The sequence below is a fragment of the Sminthopsis crassicaudata genome, chromosome 3 (assembly GCF_048593235.1).
Source record: "Sminthopsis crassicaudata isolate SCR6 chromosome 3, ASM4859323v1, whole genome shotgun sequence".
Lineage (NCBI taxonomy): Eukaryota > Metazoa > Chordata > Mammalia > Dasyuromorphia > Dasyuridae > Sminthopsis > Sminthopsis crassicaudata.
The window spans coordinates 248468676-248484067 of NC_133619.1; the positions used below are offsets into that span (position 1 = coordinate 248468676).

A 15392-nucleotide genomic window follows, 5' to 3' on the forward strand; every position below is an offset into this window, starting at 1 on the left:
AAAAACAAGCATGTATTTACCTAAGAATCCAAGCCTCTTGATTATGAAAGGAATTTTAGAAAAATTCTTTGCTATGTCATTTCTATATTTGAAATTTCTTTCTTTCTTGAATTTCATTAGACTGAAACACTTTAACTAAATCTGGATGATAACTGAAACATGATTTCTCCTATGCTGTGTTTTTTTAAAGTAGATTTTTAATTATCAAGATTACACTCTTTATTAACAAGATAATGATCTGAAAAAAAGTTAATTCAATTAAGGAACATTCAAAAGATTAGATAGTCCACTGTAGTTTTGAAGAGGATGAAAGCAAGATAGCGTTTGATTTCTAAATAAAACAGTCTGACATATCATCATAAAGAGTCATTATAGTCTTGAAGGGTGGTAAAAGAAGAGTTTGATGTGATACATTAAAGTAATGCTTTCGATAGTATTGATAGTATTGTGATATATTTCTGATAAATTTTTAAGGGCTTTGAAATAGTCCTACTTTCTTTCAGTAGTTATGCACTGTTAGATCCAAGTGTTTTTTGTTTTGTTTTGTTTTGTTTTGTTTTGTTTTGTTTTTACTACATTAAAATTTTGTCAAAGAAAATGAATGTCGGCCTATTTTGCTATTTTACAAGTGCACATAGAGAAAAGGTCATCCTAGGTTTGATTTCAGTGAGCTAGAAAATCTTTGCTGCGTGAAAATATTATTTCTGTTCCTATTCTGACATTTATTATTTACTATTCAATTAGAGGTTATATGAATTATTCACTTGAAAGTACTTTGAAATTCTGTTGTCTTTTAGGCATATTTTATAGGAAAGCCCCTTGTAAAACTTTTAAAACTATGTAAATATGAGTTATCATTATTAACCAACCTTTAACATTTGAAGATGTTTGATAAATGATACCTGCAGGTCATTTAAATTTAAATATCACCAAGGACTCTTGACACATACATACCAAGCTTGCTTGATTTCATTTGTAAATGTGATGTTTTAAGGAGACCAAACTAAAACTAAATACATTTTTTTTTCCTCTGTATCTCACTTTTTTTCTCCTACAGATCTTAACAATTCCTGTGAAGGCTGTAATCGCAGTGGGTTCCTTGACTTGTTCCCCAAAGCACATTGTTCTTCCACCTTCCTTTCCAGTAAGATAAAATTCATTTAAAATATTTGTCTTAGCTTTACCCAAAACTTCACCAACAGTTTTTAAAAGCAGGACTAATTTTGTGGTAAGAAGTGCAAATTAGAGGAAACTGTATTATATACTTAAGAGGTTTTTTTAAAACATTAATTCAAAATTGAGCAGATTCAAAATAAAAATTTTGATCAATTCAGCATCATATAGAATTTAATCTTTGGTCAGAACTATGTCCTGTAACCTCTGACCTCCTCTCTCTACTCCCATTTCCTAATTCAAGCTAGATTCCTTATTTAGTTAGATCACTAGATTCTTGATAATGCTTATTTAATTCATCTTTCTCCAAAATGTTTTCTTCCCCCCCCCCCTTATTTCTTTAACCACAATGAGGAAGTACTAGGAGGGGAAGTACGAATGAAGGAGGGAATAGAGAAAACCTCCTTGTAGAAAACAAGATGCTTTGTTTTAATATTCGTTCAAATTAAGTATTTGAGTAGCTCTTAATCCTAGATTATAGGACCAGTTTAATTTTTAATTCTAAGTATACTTTAAATTATTAGTTTCTAAAGTCTTTAAAACCAAACTAGTTATAACTTAGAAGTAGACAATACTTCAAGCTACTCATTATCAGGTGACTAAAGTTTTACTGAATATAAATTATTTTACCTTGTGGAAAGGAAGTATTAATGTCATGTGTTAGCATAACTGTATTTTTGAATTAGAGCTCAATGAATCATAAGTAAGAATGATAAGTCTTATCTATAGAAATTAAATTATCCAAACTTGTAAACCAAAAAAATTAATATTTTGAATGTAATCCTTGTTTGTTTAAATGGTTCATAATAGGTAGTTTTGTCCATGCTTCCTTATTGTTGAGCTCATTCACTTTTTTTTTTTCTTTTCTATTCATTCTCCTCAGTTTACTACTGAATCAGAAATTAGACATGGCATGTGATAAAAGTTTTCAAACTTCTGAGAATTCACCCCCCCCAAAAAAAAAAAATAGATAAAATTCAGTGTTGAATAGCCTGAAATGGTATTAATGTCATTAGCTTCACTTCAACTTAGAAAACAAAAACCTGTTTTAAGAAGGTGCTAGCTAGCTCATAAGCAGATAATATCACTGATATTTCCCCTTCCCCAGAATTATAGCATATATGCCAATTTAACATTATATCTTTATCTCTAGCCAATTTCTTTTTACACTAATTATATTTTGTCCCTGAAAAGAAACCTACCTTTCCTTTGAATAGAATATCTCTAGACTTACTGCTCTGGTGTGCAGGATAGATATTTCAACTTTTTCTGTCACAATACTGAGCTGAATGTGGCTTAAAACTATTTTTAATTGTTTAAGTTCTTTGGTTATAGTCTCAGGTTCACTGTTTTCATCCACTGATATAACTGCATAAGAAGAATATTTTTAATAACTTTAATGATTAAATATTTTACTTAATTCAGCCAGATAAAGCAACAGTGATTTGGCCATTAGTTTTCTCCTAGTTTATTGTAACTTTGAAAAGTTGTTTATTTTTTCATTCACATAATCACATAAATCTGATTTATAGATTTTGTTGATTTCTTAATATTCTTTGGCCTTTGGTTTCTTGGGCAAATAAATGCCAGTCTTCTCTGAAGTATGCACTTTCTTGTTTCTATTTTGTTTTTTTGTTTGGGTATACAATTTTTATTTTTTAATTTAATTTAATTTTTTATTAAAGCTTTTTATTTTCAAAACATATGCATAAATAATTTTCAACATTCATCTTTACAAAACCTTGTGTTCTAAATTTTCCCCTTCTTCCCCCACTTCTCTAGATGGCAAGTAATCCAATATATGTTAAACATGTTAAAATATATGTTGGATCCAATATATGTATACATATTTATACAGTAATCTTGCTGTATGCATTGTTAAAAAAAAAAAAAAAGCACAATAGTGTACTAATGAGTTGTTTTTTCTAACTTCAGGGTAAGATAGTTCATCAAAGTTTAAATGTTATGAGTTCCTTCTCACAGAAGGTAAAAATACAGCATATACGTTCATTGTCAGAAGATGTACGATTTTACTACAAGCGATTAAAGAGCAATAAAGAAGAACTAGAGCCAGGAAAAAAATCTAAGGTTTGTAAAAAACAAAATTTATTTATTGTGTCTATAGAATAATTGTAGCTTAATATTTTCTTTCTGTATTTTATAGTTAGTTTGAAATTCCTTGAAATATTTTCAGGGTCAATCTAGTTTTTAATGATTGGTTCTCTTTTTTATTTACAGATAGCAAACATTTATTTTGATCCTAGTTTACAGTGTGGGGATCATTGCTATGTTGGATTGCCATTTTTGTCCAAATGTAAGTAACCATGGATTCTAGCAAAATTATTTTTTTCTTCTAACTCACCCACCCCTCACTATGTTTATAGAAATTACATAAAAGATAATGCTTTCTTTTTGTGTGTGTTTGTGTGTGTGTGTTTTAATTCAACCTTGTTTTAGCTGAACCTAAAGTACAACATGGCCTAGCAATGCAAGAAGACTTGTGGGATTCTGATTGGGATTTGCATGAAAACTTATTCAGAACATGGACAGGAATAAAAGATAATGCAGGTCATAGGTGAGTCTTTATGTTCTAATTATCCTAATTCTCAATAGGTTTTTGAGGGGCAGCCAAGTGATGGACAGCAGCTGTAGAGTCAGGAAGACCTGAGTTCAAATCCAGTCTCAGATACTTGTGTGACTCTGGGAAAGTCATTTAATCCTAATTGCCTCGCCAAAAATAAATTAATTAATAGATGTTTGAGCCTAAATGATTATTTCTTTCTTACATCAATTGATGGATGAATTCTTTTATAAACTGAAGAATTATTGTCCAATCTTTTAAAATAGCTAAGGAAGTAAATTAAGTTATTATTTTGGCTGATATCCATTGAGAATATTTCATTTATATTTAAAAAGCACTTCAGAGTTACCTCTCCTGAAAACTTTTACTCCTCAGTTTTTTGTTTTCACAATGGCACTCCCACATAATTCAAACCTGCTTTTAACATGGGGGGGGGGGGACCTGACAGCTTGAAAATGAAACTTTGTTATATTACAAAGAGCTGTTTTATTCATTTTTCTCCTGTGCCAATCCCAGTTGCTTTTAGAGCCCCAACAATCTTCTCCTGATCTCCTAATGCCATCCCACTACTCTGTATTAAGAGTATATTAGTTGTGCCGAGTATAATGCACTCTTGTTACTCCTGCATTTGTATTGGAAAAGTACACATGTAATAATTTAAAGAAGATAAATTTAGAATACTAGTACTATAACCTCTATGATATTACATTATGGATTAAATTGACTTTTGTAAATTAGCTTTGGAATCAAACCACCATTTATAACATTGTTATTATAGGAATAAGTGCTTTGAGTTTCATGCAGTTGACTTATAATTTTTAAAATTGAATCCACTTATAAATTGCAGCCTATCTGAAACAGCTAAAAAAGATCACATTAATCTTATACAGTTACCACCATCACCATATCTGTCTAATAGGATCCCGTATTTTCTGTCTGTAATGTTTGTTAATACTAGGAAGAAAGCTTAGGTTTCAAATAGTATAGCTGATTGTTTCCTTTTACTTCCAAAAATTCCTCTAGCCTAATATCTTGACTTCTAATCTAGACAATCAAAATTTTATAGGAATCACAGTTAACTCTCAATCATTGAAATATACTCATTTAAAAAATACATAATTCCCTTTTGGGATATATGGAATTTATGACATCTCTCTTAATGCCTATCTTTTTTTTTTTTTTTTTTTTTTTTTTTAATACCTGACTTAGAATAGTTATTGGTACAATTTTATGTTTTGCATTCACAGAGAATACACTGAAAAAAATTTCCACTTTTAAATGTTGTAGCATCCTTGATACTATTTTCCCTTTTTTTTTTTTCCAATAATAGCTTTTTATTTTCAAAATACCTGCAAAGCTAGTTTTCAGTATTCACCCTTTCTTGCAAAAACTTTTGTGTTCCAAAGTTTTCATCCTCTCTTCCTCCTACCCCCCTTCCTCTAGACAACAAATAATCCAATATATGTTAAACAAATACAATTCTTCTATACATATTCTTGATATTATTTTTAAGATATATAACTTTTGGACAAATTCAACTTTGAGACAGTATAGCCAAATAAAGTGAGATAAGACAGCAAAATTGTTACACTTAAAATGCTAAAAGAGAGAAAGCTAAAATGACATTAAATCATTAGAAAAGATTAGAAAGTAAAATAAGCCTGTATTTTTAGGTGAGAGTTAAATTTCCCAACTACACAAATTTAGTGAGTTATAACTTCTTGTACTCAGGAAATTTAAGGATTTTGTTTTTATTGTATGTTTAAAACTTTTTTCCTTTTTTTTTTTTTTTTAAGATTGACTACCATGTTTGAAGTGGATACAGACCTTCAGAAAAATGTAGTATCAAAAATTACTGCAGAGCTGTCCTGGCCATCTATACTTAGTTCACCTCGATTCTTGAGTTTCCCACTTACAAATATAAATAGCTCTTCTGTAAGTATTCAGAGTGACATTGTTTTTGGAATTAGAGAGTTTTGTTACAGAATGTCTACATCTTCCTGTAATTAGTAGAAATCCGAAGTTTGATCTTATGTTATTTTCTTTTAGGAAGAAAAAATTGTTTTAGAAAATCCAGCAGATGTTCCTGTTCATGTTCAGTTCATTCCCATGGCTTTGTATTCTAATCCTTCAACCTTTGTAGATAAACTACTGGAAAGGTAAACATTATTTAAGTAATTAACCCCTTTTTTTTTCTTAATAAAAGGCAACTTGACCTTGTGGACAAACGACCTTTTGCCTCAAAGCCAGAGTCCTATCTCTGTCATATATAGGCTGTTGTCCTTACCTGCACAGAGCTTGGAGCAAAGATGCTGACCTGCTTCATTACAGGGAGTTTTCTTATCCAAGAGAAATCATAGACCCACATCTGTGACTCCATACCTATATAGTAGCATTGGAACTCTGGGAAGAATTAGTATTGAAAGTGAAGGATGTAGGTCTTGATTAGAGGAGGAAAATTAACTTAAATGCAGTACAATGTAAATAACACGTAATTTATAGTCATATAACCTGGGTTCAGCTCTCATCTCTGCTTCTTAACAGCTTTATAACTTAGGACCTCAGTTTCCTATTCTTCCAATGTCTATTTTAGCTCTAAAGATGTAGTCTTATATTCTTTTGGAACTTTTATGAAGAAGTCAACAACATGTGACAGAAATGTCTTACCTGAACAATATGTGAGGAAAAATAAAAATAATCTCAAATTTAGCTATTTTATATTTTTCTTAATCTGTATTATCTGCCCTAGAAATAAAATAGGTATTTGAAATTGTTAACTTGATAAATAGTTCTTCAATTGAAGTTATTTTTATTATGATCCTATTTACAAAGTAATGTGTATTTTTATTTTAGGTTTAACCTGAGTAAAATGGCAAATCTAGATTTGAGAACATTAGAATTCCAAGTCTTCAGAAACTGTGTAAGTCTTTAACATTCATAATAAAATTCTAAGAAAATCAGTAACGGGTTGTTATACAACAAAGAGAAAATGTTATTAGCTCTTAGATTTGACTAGATTGCAAATTATTGGTCTTAAAGTGAACTAAAGAAATTCAGAAACAAAAAAGGATATCTTTATAAACTAATGAATAGGAAAAACTACATAGGAATTACATGAGGATAGAATAGTAATAATATTTTATGGCATTATCTAGAAGAAAATAAAATGTGTGGAGAATTAGGAAAAATGTCAATGAGTACCATGAGAATTACTGCGTAGGTAGATCAATTTATACATTTCTTATTTGCCATCCAAAATTACATTAATAAAGTTGCTTGTTTCCTTTCAGAAATTCCCCATCTATCTATAAAGTTCGTGATCTATACTTTCTTTATTATTTAAAGTTTTATCTGAAAAATTATATTTCTATCATACATTCATATCACACATATACACACACAATACCTCCCTAATTCCACTAATTCCCAACTTGAACTTTTTGGAAATAATAAGTATACAGTAAATATTTGAGTGTTGTATACTGCTAGATATGAAACATTTAGTCCTACCTCAATGTCTTTGCTCACAGTGATCTCACCTGGTATTCCTTTCTTTACTGAACTATATCTTACAATTAGTCAAATTTTACCTCCTCCACTAAACCTTTTCTGAGTACTCTAAATCATAGTAATCTCTAATTTCTCTGGGTTCAAAAAGTCAGAGCAATAACTTGTCTGTCCCATTCGCTTAACTTTTATTTAATTCAACATTATTTAGTACTTAATGTACTCAAGATGAAGCACCTTGAATGGACTCAAGGCACACAATACAGTGAGATAAGAATTCAGAGCCCAGTTCTGCTCTTGGGGTGTGTGTGTGTGTGTGTGTGTGTGTGTGTGTGTGTGTGTGTGTGTGTGTGTGTGTGTGTGTGTGTGTGTCTGTCTCCCTGGACAGGTGATTTAACTTTTTGTTCCCCAGCTTTATCACACATAAATAAGAGTTGAGATGCATTGACACTGAAGGTCTTTTATAGCCAATCTCAGTGATCCCGTGAAGTATAGGATTCCATTGAAGTCACTTGTGATTACCAGTTAAACTTGAAAACAATATCCTCTTAATGTATATGTGCATTTTTTGGACTTATTCTTATGTTAATATATTATTATGTTATCAATGTATAATATTAATTATAAGTATTAATAATAAGCCTTTATATAGTACTTTGATGTCCAAGGCTTCTTCTCATTCTCAGGTTCTGTAATGTGTGAAGGAGGTTCTCTTGGCCCATTTGGAAAGAAAGGTGTCATTTCTGCTGAAATAGAGTATTTCTGAAATCATCATAAGACTAATATTTATACAGTGTTTTAGTGTTTACAAAGTAATTTATATACCTCTGCTACCTCAACTGTTCTTCACAATAGCCCTCAAAATAGGTATTGTTGAGAATTTTAAAAAGTGACTGAGAAGCTTCAGTAACTTGCTTAGAGTCACACAGTGGTTAGGGCTTGAGGCATAATTGAGCTCAGGTCTTGCTAACTCTATGTCTGGCACTTTAGCCACTGGGCTGCCTAGCTGTTTTTGAATATTTTGGACAGAATCCATTTGGGCCTAAATATGTACATGTGTAAATGTTCACTATAAAATAATGCCCCCTTTCCTTGTTGACTAGAGCCTCAGCAAATATTTAGTGACAAAATAAGTGTCCAATTGCTAAAAATAAACAAATGAATAAATATTAAGCTGCTTTATAAAACTTAATTTTTTAAATCTGTTGACTCTATATTACTGATTAAAGGTTCACCCATTGCAAAGTACAACTGGATTTTCTGAAGGACTGTCTCGACATTCAGTTTTAAATATAATTTTAAAACCTGGAGAAAAGAAATCTGTCAAAGTTAAATTTACACCAGTCCTCAACAAAACTGTTGCTTCATTAATCATAATCAGGTATGTCTCTGAATTGGAAGCCTTAATTAATGTTTCAGAAATGAGTTTTGTCATTAATTAAAAGTCAAAAAAAAAATATGCAAAAGGCCTCCCACGATATGATTAAAATATTTTTCTAAGTTACACATTTAATATATCATGTGATACAGTTTGAACAGTAAGAAGCCCTTGCTATTTTTATTAAATAGGTAGTTTATTCATAAGTTGTGAATTTGGCTTTTTTCCCCCCCTCATTTCAGAATAGTGATTTCTAAAATTGTGGGTCAAAACAATATGTAGATTTTTGTCATTTTAAAAAGTACATAACTTTTGTTCTTATATAGAAATAATTTAACTGTGGTGGATACTCTAATGGTACAAGGACAAGGAACAACTGAAAACATGAGGATTGCAGGCAAACCTCCAGGTCCAGGAAGTTCCTTACGGTTTAAAATCACAGAAGCATTACTCAAAGATTGTTCAGATAGTGAGTATTCCATAAAAATTCCAAATGTACTGACAGATTGAAATCTTTCTAGTACCTAGTCATGCACTTGGGTATGTTTGTATGAACATCAACTTGAGATGTAAAAGTAAATTTCTGGACATGTTTTCAAAACTAAAGATATTCTTTGGATTTGGTCTAGAAGTGGCCATTGAAATCAATAAATTGAATTATGCTATGACAGGATTTCTTCTCTTTCAAATACTGACTTTTGTGATGGAATTATTTTCAGATTGGTGAGTTACTTCTAAGAAAAAGTTGATGGTTTTGCTATTCTTTACAATTTCTCTAATAAAGTAGGTGATAAAATTATTTGTTATATGTTATTTGAAAAGCTAGCTCACAAAGAGGCAAGAATTCTTTTAAGTTCTGATTATTTTTGTCTTCTTTTCTTTAGAGATGAAATTAAAAGAACCAAATTTCACATTGAAGAGAACATTCAAAATTGAGAATACTGGACAACTTCAAGTTAACATAAAATCCATTGAAATCAGTGGCTATGCATGTGAAGGATATGGATTTAAAGTTGTCAACTGTCAAGAATTTTCACTAGGTGCCAATGCCTCTAAAGATATTGTTATATTGTAAGTAATTTCTGATTAAATTTTAAAGAAGGATTTTCTCATTAGTTCTCCTGCTGAAGTCTTGAAATGTCCCATAAATGTTTTTATAGTTCATCATTGCATTATAAATTAACAATGGGTTTTCACTGCTTTTGCACTGAATTTGCATCACATACAGATCATTGATTTTTTCATTAAGTACAATGGTAATGTGTGGTATTTTAGCTGATTGAATCTCTTTTCTGATTAAATTTTTAAGAGTTCCTTTATCTCTTAATAGAGAAGGTTAGCTTAGAATTCACTATGTAGAAAGACTTGTGTTAAGTATAAATTAGTGCCTGAGTTTAAAAATCATTGTATCATCAACAATCATTTATTGAGTTTATACCATGTGCAAATAAAACACCATAGTAAGAGCTGATGATACAAAAAGTTGTATTAGACATGGTTCCAGGCCTAAATGTACAATTTAATTGGGGAACTCAGGGTATATTACATGTAAAGATAAATAATGAAAGGTAGATTATCATAAGTATCATATTATAGTAAAAATAACAAATACAGTCAATCCTCAACTTTCATATGTTTAACTTTTGTGACTTCAAGCATTTATGTGATTTTATTAGGAACATCATTTTTCCATTCACATTGGCAGTGGCTTACATTTACACCTTTGAGCAGGAGAGAAAAAAATGAGAGTAATACATGCAGGTTTGTGGAGCAGCTAATATCTTGCTACACTGATCTTGTTCTCCTACCTTTGTAGAGTACGTCTTTGAGGTGACTTTGCCAGTTTAGATGTCTTAACACATCCATAACTAAAGTGCCAGCAGCATTTCCCTTGGTTTTCAAACAATGCCCAAGGTAGAAAGGTTTATAGCAGTATAGTATTGTCTGAAACAAGTTTTTGGTTTTTTTTGTTTTGTTTTGTTTTGTTTTAATTGAGATGTTATCACAAAAGGTCACAGAATTCCAGGGAATTACTGACAAGAAAAAACCGTTTTTCATGTTACCAGTTTTATTTTGTGTACTTCATTTTTTGGGATATTTCAGTTACTCTGTTAGGGAAAAAAAATACATATTATCAGAATTAATGTTTTGTTATAAAGAATTATATACATAAAAGTATATTTTCAGTAATCTCATAAAAGGTTACAGTTTTTAGTGGATTATAGAAACCTTAACCATATTTCTCATAGGTTCAACATATTATCATTTACACCATTTTCTAGTAATGTTGCCCCTGTGAATGTTGAGGATTGACTGTATTACAGGAATTCACAACAGGAATATGCATTATTGTGGATTGGAATAGTCAGAAAAGAGTTTTTTGAGGAAGTCTAGACATCATCTGAACCCCAATTTGAAAGAAGGGTATAGGTAGAGTTAAATAAGAGTGCATTCTGTTAAAAGGAAATAATATGAACAGAATGATAGAGACAATTTTGACATGTTCAATAAGTAGATTTGTTTACACAGATTGGAGAACTTATTTCAGGGACATAAAGTCTGGAGAGGAAAATTCTAACCAGTTTATATAGGACCTGTGATGAACAGGTAAGGAATTAGGGCTGATTCTTTAAATAGTAGAGAACTAATGGACATTTTTGAACAAGAGAATCCTATCTATGTAACAGTGTTGCAGGGAAATTGATTTGACATAAGTCTAAATATAGAGGCCCAAGATAAGACATCTAGTTAGAAAATTATTATAATAGATGTAGCTTGAGACATATTTGAGAAAGAAATTAAAGACACATGAATAAAGAACAGACAGGGTCTAGTAAGAAAAACAGAAAAAGACCTACATATTTTTGTCTAGATTCATTACTATGATGGATCCTGATAATGCTCTTAACTTTGATTATATCTCCCCAAATTTATATGGTATGCTTCTATTAAAAGACTATTATGCTCTTTTTGTGGTGACAAAGAATTGGAAAAGAACTAGATGGCCATCAGTTGGGAAATAGCTGAATAAGTTATGGTATGTTAAAGTAATGGAATATTACTGTTAGCAATATTATTGTTAACAACATTGTACACAGCAACAAGATTGTTGCTGTGATAGACTTGGTTCTTCTAAGCAAATTATTGATCCAAGGCAATCCTAATAAACTTTGGATAAAAAACACCATCTGCATCTAGAGAGAGAGAGACCTGTGGAGACTAAATGTGGATTAATGCACGCTATTTTCATCTTTTTTTTTTTTTTTTTTTCTTTCTCATGGTTTTCCTTTTTGTTCTGATTTTTTTTTTCTGACTCAAGGAAGTATGTAAAAAAATGTACATGTATGTATAAACCAAGGGAAAAAAATTTTTTTAAGCAAAAAAAAGATCCTTCATGGGACTAATGTAGGATTTTAATTGTTATATAGTATCATATTTTAAATACATAAATCCTTGCCATCATTCTCTTTTAGGTTTACACCAGATTTCACTGCCTCCAGGGTCATTCGTGAACTGAAGTTCAAAACAGCTTGTGGCTCCGAATTTACTTTTATATTGAATGCATCCCTTCCATATCATATGTTAGCAACGTGTGCAGAAGCCTTACCCAGACCTAATTGGGAATTGGCACTGTACATAATCATCTCAGGAATAATGAGGTACTATATCATATGCTTCTTGGAACTTGATAAGCATGGGAAATATTCAGTAACCAAAAGGAACTTTTCCCACCACTGATTGTCATGCATCTTTGATAATTAAGCAAATATTTTGTCAGTGAGGAAGACATTATCAATTTAGCCCCATTAGCTGAAATTACTAAAATGATTTATACATAATAATTTTAAAAGAAAATAGTTAAAACCAAAAAATTTCCTCTCTTTAATTGTCCTGTTTTATTTTTATTTTTTAACAGAATCTTTTTTGTACTAGTGACAAATTAAGTTGCTAAATTGATTAGTTAATTTTATATAAAAAACAAACAGAGGAAAGATTGACTAAGTCAAAATTTTTCTTGGCAAAAATAAATCTCATGGAGAGGTCCATCCTTTAAAAGTGAATATTGATCAGAATTTAATTTAATAACATACTGTAAAACATATGCTTTTAATTTTTTATTCATTTTTTGGCATATTAACTTTTCATTTCACTCAGCAAAGACTGATAGAAGTAACATTTTTTGTGCTTTTATAAGCACAAATATACGATTTATCACCAAGTAATTGTGCCCTTACTTTATTGTGCTGTTAATTTCTTCATTCTGATAATGCCAACATTGATTTTTTCAACTTTTTGGTCCCCTGTAGTGTACTCTTTCTCTTGGTAATTGGAACAGCCTATTTAGAAGCTCAAGGAATTTGGGAGCCATTTCGAAGACGTCTGTCATTTGAGGCTTCAAACCCTCCTTTTGATATGGGAAGACCATTTGATCTCAGGAGAATTGTTGGTATTTCATCTGAAGGGAAGTAAGTTCATAGCAGTAATAAATCTTATCTAAGTAAATACTCATAAAACCTGGTCAAATGATAGAATATTTGTAAAAAGCTTGACACATTTCCTAGAACATAGTAGGTACTATATAGAAATGTTCTTTATCATTATTGCGCAAGCAAAAAATCAACCTAATTCTGATTTGCAAATTGCTTTATACTGTAGCATTGAACTGCAAAACATTCATTCTTGAGACAACTTTTTTGTAATGTTGGCAAATGTTTTGGGAGCCAGCACCTGACAGCTTACAGATTTTTAGGTAGATAGAACATTTTTGTTGTTTTAGAGATCACTTTTTTTCATTGATGTTCTCCTAGAGTATTTTATGTTGATGAATTGACTACAGAAGATCATTTTTATTTGGTAATGTATATTACAAATATGCTATCTAATATGAAATATATTTTGCATTTGCAATTTTCACATTTTATATCATGTTGCTTGATTCTTCAGTGGAAGGCAAAGGGGCTAGAGGGAGGGAGAGAATTTGGAATTCAGAATTTAAAGAAAATAAATAAATTGTTTAAAAAAATAAATAAATAAAATTTTTGATGAGGAAAATATATGCTGTATATGAATTTCATATGGATGTGAAATGTTGATTCACCATTAGATTCCATGCAGTAGTGCTTTCTCCTAGTAAATCATGCTGTACCTCATTAATCAGTGAAGAACTCTTAGAGCCTAATTCCTTAGTGTTGTTTAATTGGAACAGCAGAACATTTTTAATTTATATATTCTAATAATAACTGCTCCTTTTTCAGCTTGAACAGTCTTGGATCTGACACCAATCACAGTTCCAGTAGGGGAATCTATGGAACAGGAGGTTCCTCATCCAGATCCAGTTCAGGAAATCATAAGCACTGCAATCCATCAGTTCATCTGCATAGTAATAGAAACTCAGCTGATGTTGAAAATTTCAAATCTAAAAACAATTCAAACATTACTAGCAGGACTTCTACACAATCTGCTAACAGAACAGGTACCCTAGTTTTGGATTCAAACACAGTAACACAGAATCATACGGCAGGCAGAAGGTCCAAAGGAGCAAAGCAGAACCAGCACCACAGTCAGGTCCTGCTGGAACAGCACTCCCCACCTCCACCAACAGTGCCTCAGCAATCGGAGCATCATCCTGAAAGCTCTGTGTCCCTTCCACCACTTGCTCACTCTTCCCACCCAGAATGTGGCAGCAATTTAAGACATAGCTCAGAAGATTCAGATATCACCAGTCTTATTGAAGCCATGGACAAAGATTTTGACCACACTGAATCCCCTTCACTAGATGTGTTTTCAGAGCAACCTCCATCTCCAATGTCAAAAAGCAAAGGTAATGGGACTCTTTGATCAGTACTAAAAATCTAATAAACTGTCTTCCCTTATAGTTATGCTAACAGGATAATTATGATAGTGATATTCATCCACAAGTATATATTTTTAAACTAAGATGCTTTGTCTTTTCAAAATATAGTCACAAAAGTTATTTCCCCCAATAATTGCAGTTAAGATTGTGTTTAGTACTTGAGCATCATAAAAAGATTGTCTTAGCTACAAGAAATATTGGGCGTTTCTTACTTCATGGGTATGTATTCAGTGTTAAAGCAACTGGCTTTATTCATATTCCACCCCCACACCAGTCATGACCTTCACTAGCTGTGTGATCCTGGGCAAGTTAATCAACTTACTTGATCTCCAGTCAACAAGACTTACAGACGGATGACAGTGGTGGAGGCCAACAATGCCAGATTCTTGTAGTTATTCCCATGTGTTTAATTTTATCAATTCTGAATTGTAAAATAATACATTCCACATCTTCACTTATGAGGGCAGGGTCTTTCCATTGTTTCTCCCCCTTGAATCAGATATCTAGCTAATTCCTGATTTTTAAGAGTAAGATGTGAAAAAAGCTAAAAATGGCCATTCATTGTGTTTTGATTTTTAAATTGATCTCTGTACCAGCAGCTTGGTATAATGGCTCTGCAATCAGGCAATCTGGGTGCAAATTTCCATCTCCAATATGACTTCTGTGACTAGGAAAGCCTTTTTTTTTTTTTTTTAATTGAAAACAAAGTCACTTTATTATAAAAAAAATTTTTTGACACTATATATGCATGATTAATTTTTTTTATAACATTATCCCTTGTAATCATTTTTCCAAATTATCCCCTCCCTCCCCTAGATGACAGGCAATCCCATACATTTTACATGTGTTACAGTATAACCTAGATACAATATATGTGTATAAATCCAATTTTCTTACTG

General features: G+C 31.3%; 1 protein-coding gene across 2 annotated transcripts in view; it reads left to right on the top strand.

The window, feature by feature from the left end:
• The window catches only part of TMEM131 (transmembrane protein 131), a 57568-nt gene that overhangs the window by 24850 nt on the left and 17326 nt on the right, over window positions 1-15392 (top strand). For both annotated transcript variants that reach the window (XM_074300338.1, XM_074300337.1), the window contains exons 12-24: window positions 1058-1144; window positions 3109-3261; window positions 3412-3487; window positions 3631-3748; window positions 5551-5689; window positions 5804-5913; window positions 6608-6674; window positions 8491-8642; window positions 8966-9108; window positions 9524-9710; window positions 12113-12298; window positions 12947-13105; window positions 13895-14460. In XM_074300338.1, coding sequence (XP_074156439.1) covers window positions 1058-1144; window positions 3109-3261; window positions 3412-3487; window positions 3631-3748; window positions 5551-5689; window positions 5804-5913; window positions 6608-6674; window positions 8491-8642; window positions 8966-9108; window positions 9524-9710; window positions 12113-12298; window positions 12947-13105; window positions 13895-14460 — 2143 coding nt within the window. The remainder of the gene's footprint in view (window positions 1-1057; window positions 1145-3108; window positions 3262-3411; window positions 3488-3630; window positions 3749-5550; window positions 5690-5803; window positions 5914-6607; window positions 6675-8490; window positions 8643-8965; window positions 9109-9523; window positions 9711-12112; window positions 12299-12946; window positions 13106-13894; window positions 14461-15392) is intronic.